General features: G+C 33.8%; 1 protein-coding gene across 1 annotated transcript; it reads right to left on the bottom strand.

Moving 5' to 3' along the window:
- Window positions 1-2,768: 2,768 nt before the first annotated feature.
- LOC101140249 (UDP-glucuronosyltransferase 2A3) lies at window positions 2,769-12,142 on the bottom strand. Its single transcript, XM_019026085.4, is given in 8 exon segments — window positions 2,769-3,971; window positions 4,424-4,642; window positions 5,028-5,119; window positions 6,413-6,473; window positions 6,475-6,572; window positions 9,490-9,551; window positions 11,411-11,809; window positions 11,812-12,142. Coding segments are annotated over 8 exon segments (1,542 nt in total). The 3' UTR covers window positions 2,769-3,691.
- Between the last annotated feature and the right edge of the window lie 745 nt (window positions 12,143-12,887).

Raw genomic sequence — 12,887 nt, 5'->3', positions numbered from 1 at the left:
ACAGGTGTGGTAATAATTATCTTCTTCTACCCTTTTTTAACCTGAGAAAGTATTCCATTTTCCATAATTTCTGAATGACAGGTTTGTCAAATGAATGTCTTATGTGATAGGGTTGTTTTCTTGTTTTTCGTTCAACACTTTGAATATATTATGTTGCTTACTTTTGGTTTAAAAAGATATCTGCTGGTATCTTGTTGATAATACATGTGAGTTCCTTTTTATGTCATGATTCATTTTTCTTTTTCTGCTTCTAAGATTCTTTCTTTGTCTGTGACTTTTGAAAGTTTGATTATAATATTTATTGATGTAAAATTTTTGAATTGATCTCAGTGTACAGTAGTTGTGTTTTAAAACAATTCTATGTCCATATTCTTCCTCAAATTTGGGAAATTTTCTGCCTGCCATTATTTCTTTAAATAGACTTTTTGTCTCAATCTTTTCCTCTTCTCCCATGAAAGCTCTCGTAATGCATAACTGGTCAGGTTAACAATGTCCCATAAGTCTCAGGCTTTCACTTTATTATCACATTCCTTTTGCTCCTCTTCCTTAATAGTTTCAAATGGCCAATATTTTCAAATTCATCAATTATTTTTTCTACCTGGTCAAGTCATCTATTGAATTTTTCTAGTAAATTTTTCAATTTAGTTATTGTATTACTTATCTCCAGTTCTTTTCTATACTTTTATGCCTTTTTTGATACTCTTATTTTATACATGCCTTATTTTCCTGATTTTTAGAAACTTGTCTGTGTTCTTTCAGGTAATCCAGCATCTTTAAATATTTTTGAAAATTTTGATAGGTATTTAATGTATTTTGAATTTTTTGACAGGTAATTAATAAATCTTTGTTTATTCAGGGTTGAAAAAAAGGTTTATTTTGTTCCTTCAAATAGGTCATGCTTACCAGTGTCTGCATGCTTCGCATTTCTTTGTTTACACTTAGATTTAAAGAAACATCCACATCTCCCAGTCTTTACGTACTGGCTTAGTGTAGTGGAAGACCTTCATCAATCACCCCAGCTAGAGATGCTGGGAGCTTTGCAAACCATTCCAAGAGCTGTATCTTCTCTGGGCTTTTGAATGTAATTACCAAGTTAAATATGGTTTTTTGTTTGTTTGTTTCCAGGATTTTGTAATATTTTACTTCACCTGTTGTTATTCTGTAGTAATAATGCAGCTCTTCCGGTAACAGAAATCAGACCCTTGGGAAGTCTCCTAAGCAGCCAGAACATTAGACCACATTTCACTCCTTTCACTCCTGTGGGAAAACTGATGACTAAAGATTTTTTTCTTGATTGTGTAATGCTGTACGGGCTAGGGAAGGATCTATAGAGAGTATATGGTACAACATTTCTTAGATATTAAAATAGAATTCTTCTTGGCTTTGCTGTTTTCTGGGGTGCTGCAACCTTTGGACTGGTTTCTGAGATTATCACCATGGCAATTTGGTCTATATAATGTCGTCAAGTCTCTTTCTGCATGGGGAACAGGGACAGGGCTTTCCTACTCTGCCACCTTTAAAACATCAATTTTGCCACCACACCATGTGCAAATTTTAAAGACAATGTGATGAAAATATGGCAATTTGCTGTTAGTTGTTAGGTCTAGAAGTGAGGCTCTAGGTAATTATTAAGAATTCATTTGAGATTTTTCTTTGTTTGCAATAATTGATATAATGTAAAAAACAAAAGATGATACAAGAAAATTTCTGAAATAAAATGAGATTAAATATTATTTATTTGGTGACTTTGTATCATTTATTTGACCCTTGTTGGATACTTAGAATCTGCTGTTTAATTTATACACTTTAATACTTAGAACACACACATATAGGATTACAATTTAATTTACATCTCCTCACACTATGCTCAACCTAAAGTGAACATGGTCCGAAGGTTTGTTAATAACTTAATAGTCTGAAATGTAGGCTATCTATGTTGGGAGCTTCTAGAGAACAAACCTGAGCAGGTTCCTGGTATGAAAGTGGTGGTTAAGATAGAACATATTACAACTACAAGACCAGTTGTATTCTGATTACAACTGATCTCAAAAGGTAATGCCAGATTGATGAAGGAGAGTCTTATGAGCAATAGCTCTTGAGAGGAAGGGAGTCCCATGTACAATGAATGTCCAACCTAAAAAGCCCCAGAGTGTCAGCAGGCTCAACTCCAGAAATGGCTTCCCACCTGTCACAGCATGTTGATCAATTGCTGTATTTAATTTCAGAGAAAAGATGAGGCTTAAACAGATATAATCAGTTTTTCCTAGATTATGATAATATTGTAAAAGTCAAAAACATATCAGTGTAAAAACTTAAGAAATATTAAAAACCTACTAAATAATTTTATTTACATTTAATTGTATACACACGCAAGAAAAATATTTATTTCTTTTTATATAGTCATTTTAAAATTGGAATTAATTTATAGATATACTTTGTCAACATGTGTAACAATTTCAAAATTTTCAAAAAGCCAGTTGAGCCAATTTATTCATTTAATAAATCAAGTCCTCAAATTAAAATTTAAATAGGCATGTCACTAAGATTATACGACAGTAAACAAAATGAAAAGTGTAACATATTTGCTTAATTAGTGTAAAGATTATTAAACTATATTTAGTGTAGAGCTTTACTTATCTAAATATTTAATATATACTAATATTTGTTAAGCAGGTATTCTAATATCTTAAATTTTTACCATGTAAGCTATTACTTGATGAATTTGCAATTCTCAAATTTTGAGACCGGAAAGCAGTATACTGATCTTACTTTCAGAACAAGCATCTCTTTATTTTTCTACAGTAAATTATACTTTTGATTATAGACATAAGAATTATGAGTATTCATCATTTTAAAGAATAGACATTTAAATCAAGTGTACTATCAATTAAAATTTTATAAAATCAGAAATTACAATCATATATTTCTAACGGTTACTTATCTCAAAATAATCTGTTTAACTTGAATATCTTATGGACATTTTCCCTATGTAAGAAAATTTCAGTTTCTTTTATTATTTGAGGACAATAATAAGAACTGTCTATTTATCATCAAGAACACACAAAAAATGTCAGTTAAGTGATGGCAGAAATGTAGGCTATGACATCTAGATGAGGTATGTGGAAATATAGCAAACTATTCTGAGTATAATGCCCTATCGTCATTTTTAGCAATTCATTGTCTGAGATCAGTAATGCTGGGTATGTAGAAGGAAGGGCTTATTTAAATTGAAAAAGAAAAATCATTATGTTACTCATAACAAGCTAATGTCATAGAATGCTTCACTGATTTGTGTGGTTTACTGAATTTTGTGAATTTTACATTTTTTACTTCTTTACATCCATGTGTTTGTGCAAACACCAGGAATCAGCATATTGCAGGTCATCCTATCACTTAAGGTTAGAGAAGTAATGACGTCATGGAAACAGTGATATCAGAAATAGGAAAATTTAGATGTATTCATGTCCTTGTGTCACAAAGTGAGAGAAGAGAGTAAGCACACCTAGGAAAATACAATGAAATAATGAGATATACTCACAAGTTCATGATCGTGGAATTCTAGGTTACTTAGCTAAGATAAAATATCAGAATAGATAATAAGAAAATAGGAAAGTAACATGTTTTCACTAAATTATTTGTGTCTGGAATTAACAGGATTACCCCATCATGTCTTCTCTAAATTTGGAAAGATCTATTCCCTCTTTTCTATCTTTCTAGTTTTATTAAATTTTTGACAGGAAAATAAACAACATCTTGTGGCCAAGAATATAGCAGTTGCCACACAGGCCAGCAGGAACCCAATCACATCTATAGAGTGGTACTGGAACCAGGTGAGGTCGTGGGCAGCTGACCACAGGTGCTTGGCTCCTTTGTGGCACATGACAAACTCGATCCAGAAGTCTGCCTGATCCAGGGGCTTCACAGGTTGATCATGGTGAATTCTTGATAATCTCATAGCATCCTCTTTATAACTGGAAGGCAAAAACACACATAGAACTTAGAAAGTTGTAGTTTTGTTTTCATAAAAGACAGGTAGATAAACTGTAGTATATGTTATGCAAGCCAAAACCTTGTTGAGTAAAAGATTGATTCCGGTTGTGACATGAACATTATTGGTTGCATAGGATTAAACAGATATAATGGGGAGACTGAAAAAGAGTATATTTTTAACAAAATGGGGTAAAGCAAAGATGTGAGTAAAACCTGAATAAGCCAGTTATTAACTTAAACTTAATATTTCCATGAAGATTGACACTCTATGAACTATAATTTCCAGAACTATTCCAATACCAAGGTGATGAATGACTTAATATTGAAGGGAAAAATCCCTTAAAATGTCTACCAGCATGATATTTAACATTTTCTGACATAATGTATAATATAATCAATGTTAGATCAGTCTTTACAAAGCAGTAGTACTTACGAGGAATCGTTAATGACTGTTCTCAAAACCCTGAGTAAATCTTTGCTTGTCATAGTTTTGAAGTTTATTTCTACAGCTGCTCCTTTGGCCTTCATGTGAGCTATGGCATCAAGCTGATCACCAAATACGGGAACTCCCACCATAGGGACCTCATGGTAAATAGCTTCATAGATCCCATTCATTCCTCCATGAGTGATAAAAGCTTTGGTTTGAGGTCACCTAGTATGCAAAATGGATGAGAAATGGTGAGATACTTTATTATGAATTTTTAAAATAATTTCAGGACTAAAGATGGGAATTATGAGATAACTCCCTGAAGCATACAGTATTTTCTTTAAAAGGAGAGCACATGGAGCTTTGCTACTAAAGATCATTTCTAACTTAAGAAAAAGAGGCATTAATTCCTTCTGCATAGCCTGTCACTCTCACCTTAACAATAGAGAGTGTGAGTCTATACAATTTTAGTCAATCCTTTAATTATATCTGCTTCAAAAGTGTAAGTAAAACAAAGTTTTATAATTTTAAATATTTGCTGAATTTGCTCACTGTTTAACATTTTTTCATTTTTTCCTCATCTAGTTCATATTTTTACTTTCTCATAGACCTACCAAGAAGATCATTCTGGGGTATCCCATCATACAGCCGAGTATTGGTTCCTAATGTGGATGGTTTTTTTCCATTGTATCTCTACAACACCTGTGGAAGAAACACATGTATTTCACAGATTGAACCACAGGACATTAGCATTCTAAGGATGTAGATATAGTTATAAATGATAAACTCATTGTACTTCAGGTGTTGGTTGAGACAGGGGTATGTAGAGGTACTGTGTAAACAGTAAAAGACATAGTAGGACTTTTTACAAAGGTCCTTTCAAATAATGTGTACCAGTTGACTATTAAGTATACTATTATTATTTTAATATCAATTAAAATATCTGAGTATGAGAATATCAGTGAATCACTAAAAAGTAATTCAGCACTGGCTACTCAATTTTCTTATAAGAATAAAATATTTTATAAGTACATGATCTCTGTGTCATTTCAAATCATGGAACTATTCTGGTTCTACCATCAAATTTACAGTTCCCCACAGATAAAATTTGCTTTCAATTTTGTGTGTGTTTTGGATAATCGGTTATCTTTTCTTCTCTATTTCCTTCCTGACCTTTGTCTTCTTATATTTATTTGTTTTATTGAAGACGAATGAGTTAGAGAATTACCTATGTTCCATTGTTCAATGATAAATTTTCTTTGGGATTGTCTTTTTTTCCATAATTTTTATTTGTGGGAACTTATAAAAAAATTCATACATTTGAAAAGAAAGGATGGCACAGATGTTTCAAACGAGTTAACAGATAATTTCTTAATTAAAATTATGAGATTTCACATTCCTAATTAGTATATTTTCCTTTATTGAGTTTGATGTATTTTAGCTAAATATGAAATAAAACATCTTTTGGATAGTTTATATATAGCACTACCTAAAGTGTGAAATTCTAGAATTACAGTAATAAAGTTAAAATCAGTTGAGTATTATAAATAATTACATAACTGAAATAATTAAGTTACTATAATATAATTGTAATTGACATTTAACTTTGGAAGAAAGCTCTAATTATCGAGAAAGACTACATTAATCTGAGCTTTTATTTCTATGCAAAAGTACCCTGAATACAGTTTTTATGCACTCAAATATGAGAAGGATATTCTTGAGATTGATTCTTCTTTTTCTTTTTTATATCAGTTTCCTTTTTCTGGCCCTTGGAAATAATACATGACACAACATTTTTGGAATAGTTGGCACATGCCTTTAGATTTCAAATTCTAAAATATGATGTAGGGGCTTGATTTTTTATTTCTATTTTATTATAAATGAACGACAATCAAGAGAGTTGTTTCCAGTAACAACAGCAACACTGAGTAGGGCAAAAGCCGTACTTTCTCATTATGTGAATAGCTGCTTATCAGGAATGGAGGTTTTACTGACCTTCTGTGGGATCTGGGCAAGGGCTGAAGCAATGATATTAGCCTTTTCTTCTATAACGTTTGGATCCCAGAGAAAACAACCCAATATCATCTTCCCCTGAACTCTGGACAACATTTTCCATTTCCGGAAGACAAAAATTTCTCTGCATTACACAGGGGTAATATAACAAAGATTAAAGTAAAGGTTACTTACACTTCTAAAATAAAGAGTTGAGAAATTATTACTGTATAGTTGTATTCTATTCTTATGTTCTGACACACAGAACCATCTAGTCTCTTTATAAGAAAGTCTATGTGTAAAACATATGGCTTAAATACATAATCATTCATTACTAGAAAAGGCACACAATCAAACAGCATATGAAAAGTTTCAGTGACAAGAGTACTTTTCATGTCTGTGTCATGTAGACACAGAATCCTAAAAACAAAATAATTTACTAACATTTACAAATATTATTTGAGGAGTGACATCAGCAAGATGGTGGAATAGAAGACGTCCAGCATCAATCCCTCTTAAAAGTACAACTAGCAACTATTCAAATATAAAAATACCACTCTGAATGCACCAGAGCTCAGGAGAAAAGTGAAAAATCTTATAGGTTCATGGAAATTAAAAAATCCATGACCAGAAAGAAGAAAGGTCATTTGTGCTGCGTCACCCCGTTCTCCAAAGCAAAATAGCACCACTCCCAGAAAACTTCCCTGTACCTGCAATTACACAGGTGGAAGAAAATAATTGCAGGTGGACACTAAATCCCCATATGAGTGTGTGAATCACTGTGAGAAGCCTTCTTTGTTCCATCCCACAGGAGGTATTAGGAGCGTCAGAAGGGCTGAACCACCTGGATTGATTTGGAAGCAAAGAGCAGAAGCACTAATCACGGCAAATGACAAACAGATCTTGGCAGATGCTTTGCGGTCCTATCAGCAGGGAACTCACACTGATGGGGGCCTAGCCAGCACTACAATAGTACAGGAGGCACAATCCAAGGGAAAGCTAGAATCTTTGGTCAGATTTTACAAATATCCCAGGTGATCATACAGAGCCTTTCTCTGACCCAGAAACAACTATCAGGTCAGTAACTAAGTTCCAGTTATTTCTTAAGCCTTCCCCAACCCAGAAATTACTACAGGTTTGAGTTTAAGTTCTGGCACAACATTATCTTTTTATCACCATGATAAGTCTTCCCCAGACAGGGAAACAATAGCATGGAAGAGATTTAGCTCTGGTGCACTATTTAGGTTCTGTTATCAACTGTAAGCTCTCCTCAGAACAGAAAGCATCCTCAGGGCAGAGATTCAGCTCTGGTATTAAGCAGTAAAGTTTTAATACCACTGAATAACACCTTAAAAAGCTGAATCAAGTGACTATCTTCTTAAATATGCAGGAATCAATGTAAACAACAAGCATTGTTAAAAAAATAAAACAGGGAAATATGACATCTCCAGAAGAAACCAATCAGTGTTCAATAATGCACCAGAACTGAAAATTCTTAAATATTCAAAAACAAATTCACAATAAATCTATAAACAAAAAACTAAAAGAAACTTGGAAAATAATGCAGATACAATATTATACATTTGAGAATGAAATCAGAATAATAAAATATGAAATCCGTGAAATGCAGGATAAAAATTGTTAAACTAAAAACTCACTAGAAATCTTTAACAGCAGACTTGATCAAATAGGAGAGAATCAGTAAGCTCAAAGAAAACATGCAATTACCCAATCAGAGGAATAGAAAGAAAAAAGAAATAGTGGCGGCCACAGAAATTATATGACACTATGAAGGGAAATACTGCCATATAATATAAATTTCTAAAGGATATGAGATAGAAAAGAAAGGCTTAGAAAACATACTCAAGATAATAAAGACTCAACATTTTCCAAATTTGGAGAAAGACAATAATATCTGGGAACAGTTAGCTTAGACATCACCCAACAAATTCAACCCATAAAGTAATTCCCAAAGGTACATTATAATCAAATTACCAAAAATCAAAGAACCAAAAGGATAATGAAAGCAGTAGGAGAGAGAGCAAAACAAAACAAAACAACAACAACAAAACATAACACTTTCAATAGTGGTCCCAAACTGTTTTCAGTGAATTTCCCAGGAAAAACAAACAAATAAACAAACAAACAAAAATCTTTCAGGACAGAAGATAGTGGGATAACATAGTCAAAATGCTGAAGTAAACAGAAATTTGTAAAACTTTTAATCCAAGAATACTGTACTCTTCAACAAACTTCTTCATATATGAATAAGTTCATCAAAGAACTTATTCATATATGAAGCCAATACATGATAAACACACAGCTACCATCATACTGAGCAGGGAAAGTAGAAAGCTTTCTTTTCTTTCCTAAGATCTGGAAAAATATAAAGATGCATACTTTCTCCACTCTTATCCAACCTAATCCTGGAACGTCTAGCCAGAGTAATTAACCAAGAGAAAGAAATGAAGCACATACAAATCGGAAAGGAAGAAATCAAACAGTTCCTCTTTGCAGATGACATGAACTTATAAAGAGAGAAAAGTAAACACTCCATAAAAACAACACTTAATGATTGATAAAAAAAATTCAGAAAACTTTTTGAAAAAAAATTATCATACAAAAATTGGTATTATTCTGTATGCAAATAGCTATCTGCAAAAAATTAGAAAAACAATTTCATTTAATATAGCTACAGAATAAAACCCCTAAGAATATGTTTAACCAAGGAGGTATAAAATATCTAGAATGAATATTATAAAACAAGTATGAAAGAAATTAAAAAAGACACAAATAATTAGATACATCATGTTCATGAATTGGAAGAATTTGTATTATTAAAATGTACATAGTACCCAAAGGAAACTGCAGATTCTTAACAATCTCTATCAGAATACCATGACATTCTAAACAGAAATGGGGAAAAGCTTTTTTTAGAATTTGTACAGAACTGCAAAAGACCAAGGCCAAAGCAACCTTGACCAAAAAGAACAAAACTGGAGGCATCACACTACCTGATTTCAAAATATATCACCTAGAGGGCTCCCGTTCCAAGATGGCTAGATACGACCAGCTCCAGTCTGCAGCTCCCACCATGATTGACACAGAAGATGGTTGATTTCTGCATTTCCAACTGAGGTACGTGGTTCATCTCATCGGGAGTAGTTGGACAGTGGGTGCGGTAGCCCAAGGAAGACCAGCCGAAGCATGGCGGGGCGTGACCTGAGCTGGGAAGTGCAAGGGCTGGGGAAATTTTCCTTTCCTAGCTGAGAGCCCATGACAGACTGTACCTGGAAAAATGGGACACTCTCGCCCAACTACCGGGCTTCTCCCATGGTCTTAGCAACCAGCAGACCAGGAAATTATCTCTGGTGCCTGGCTCAGGCGTCCCATGCCCACGGAGCCTTGCTCACTGCTAGCGCAGCAGTCTGAGATTGACCTGCAAGGCAGCAGCCTGGCGAGGGGAGGGGCATTCACCATTGCTGAGGCTTGAGTAGGTAAACAAAGTGGCCAGGAAGCTTGAACTGGGTGGAGCCCACTGCAGCTCAGCAAGGCCTACTGCCTCTATAGACTCCACCTCTGTGGGCAGGGCATAGCTGAACAAAAGGCAGCAGAAACTTCTGAGGCTTAAATATCCCTGTGTGACAGCTCTGGAGAGAGCAGTGGTTCTCCCCACAGAGGGTTTGAACTCTTGAGAATGGACAGACTGCTCTTCAAGTGGGTCCCTGACCCCCGTGTAACATAACTGGAAGACACCTCCCAGTAGGGGCTGACAGAAACCTCATAAAGGTGGGTGCAGTTAGTACACACACAACATTTATAATTAAGTTTGCTGTTTTATATCAGAAGAGATCAAGGTGTCCCAAAGCTAGTAAACATGTAACCATCAAAGATCACTGATCTCAGATCACCATAACAGATATAATAATGAAAAAATTGAAAAAGCATGATAAATGCCAATATGTGATACAGAGTCAAAAAGGACACACTTGCTGTTGGAAATATTATGCCAAATTGATTTGCTTCATTCAGAGTTTTCAAAAACACTTAATTTGTATATTACAATTTCTGTGAAGCACAGTAAAGCAAAGTATAATAAAATGAAATATGCCTATACATAAGAACATATGGAAATAAAATGGTAAGCTAGGCAGAGCTTACTGAAAACAAAATTAATTAGGGCAAATCAATACATGTAAATTCAAATCATGTCTAAGGCTAAGGACATTTGAAGTGGGATCCTCTGAATATTAGTTCTGTGAAACAGTCTATGCATTGGAATTCAGTGGAATATATTAAACAATATTTTTAGTGTCTATTATGATTGTTCCTTTGTTCATGTTTCTACATATTTCTCAAACATATTTGGATCAGAAACATGTCTTTCATTGACCAGCACTGATCACAACTGTTTATGAAAATTGTAAAGCAAAACAACTTTTTATCAGTAAAGCAAAAAAATAAAAATAAGTCAAATGGATATAAATCAGTAAAGTAAAAATTCTATCTCATGCCCCACAAGACTGAAAGTCATTTAACTTTTTATAATATTTTTTCAAGTTTTTGTGAAGTAATCAACTAAGAAATTAGAGAATTCTAGAAAATGTTTCCATTTAACCACTCTTGAAAAAATAATTCAAAGAGGACTTTCAGAAGATTTTTTTTTGAAATTTTTGATGAGAGAGAAAAGAACGATCAGCATCTTGTTTCAATAGAAATGGTATAACATTCAAAGTAACAATCAATAATTCTCAAAAATATGAGATGTAGATTTGGGCTATTTGGAGGAAAAACAAAATATAATCTCCTTGTTAATGATGATCATTTGTAAGTTTATTACTGGTGTTAAGGAAGTAGGTTACCTTACACTTAGAACAAATCTACTTTCTTTATGAAGAACAGCTACAACATTTTCTATAATAAAAACTCATTAACCTGCATATGTGTGTCATAGACGATGTATGGCAATTTTTAAAAATATTTATTTTGATAATTAAAAATAAAACAAGAATCTCTTACCTAATGCCTTACTCTAAAACTCTTCCCAAAAATGATGGTCATAATCCTGAATCCAGAAGTGGAAGAAAACTGAAAGCATTGGATTTTTTAATCTTTCCTGAAAGGTCATTCTGTCTGTTAGTCCTGTCATAGGCACAGGTACATAGGAAAGTGGAGCTGGAAGTTTCCCACAGCTTTGTTCCGTATTGCCTCTTAGAGAAGTTGTAAGTGTGAGCACAAAAGGGACTGCAAGCAACTCAGCCATCAGGTCTCCACGGGGAATCACAGGGTCTATGAGTGCTACATCATAGTTGGTTTCCTGTAGCTTCTTCATAAGTGTCTGACTATAGATAATACTCTCACACATCACTTTTAAAGTTCCTCATTTCAACAAAAAAAAACATTTAATTTTATGACTGATTGCCAGGTTGGTAAGCCTGGCAAGATATTCAGAGCTAGGTCAACAAATATTTCATTTTCTTCTGTTTTATCCTACGGCATATGGACCACCTCAAATTTCAGTGCAGAAGGCTTCCTGTAATCAATTAACAAAGACTTTGAGTGAGTCAATACTGTTACCTCATGGCCCCTCACTATGATCTCCTCTAGAATGACCTTGACATTAAGCCAATGGCTCATGTCACAGGGCCACACCAGGACCTTCTCACAGAATCCACAACTAGCACAGAAGAGTTGCAGGGGCAGAAATACCAAAGCTGACTTCTCGGGCCTCATGATGACATTTCCCTCACACAATGATCTGCAATAGTTTTGTAGTTTCTAAGCATGAAATTGAAATGAAAATATAAGCACAGAAGTTAAAAATTAATATTTTAAGAGTAAATAAAGTTCATTGGTTGGTTGCCAGCTTCACATTTATTGAAGATATCAAAAAGAAATGCAATGTTGCAATGTATCAGGGAAAATTTGTTCCAACCTTCTAGAGCTTAGAAATAAAACACATAAAGATACTTTTATTATCTGGATTGATGATAAAGAAATTTTTAAAAATTCTTTAGATTTAATAATTCATGTGCAGAAACATATGCACACAACCACACTTACATTCATTCCACACTAAATCCAAGGTGCCAGATGGTTTAGAAGAACTCATGTTTCACATCCTTTGCTCACAAGGACAATACAAAGAATTACTGAGAATACACTTGGAGACTTTGGGTAACTTTTTATTAATTTTATATAATAAGTGCAAAGTGTTCAGTATTTCAGAGGAGAAAAATGCACAATTGCTTTAATATCTGATAATTAATAAAAGCTTTAGTAAGACATTTGACTTAGGAGGTGAGATGAAAGCTTCGTTAGGATTTATTGTTGCCAAAGGAAGCATTTCACAATCAATAGAAGCATGATGAAAGTATAGGATATTTAAAAGTCATTTTAGTGAGAAGTGACCACAGAGAAAGTTCAGGGCAGGACGTTACAGAACAAAGTCAGTTTGAAATAGGAGAAATTAGTTTTA

Source organism: Gorilla gorilla, chromosome 3 (genome assembly GCF_029281585.2).
Source record: "Gorilla gorilla gorilla isolate KB3781 chromosome 3, NHGRI_mGorGor1-v2.1_pri, whole genome shotgun sequence".
In the NCBI taxonomy this organism is placed as follows: domain Eukaryota; kingdom Metazoa; phylum Chordata; class Mammalia; order Primates; family Hominidae; genus Gorilla; species Gorilla gorilla.
This window is presented reverse-complemented; position numbering and strand designations above follow the sequence as displayed.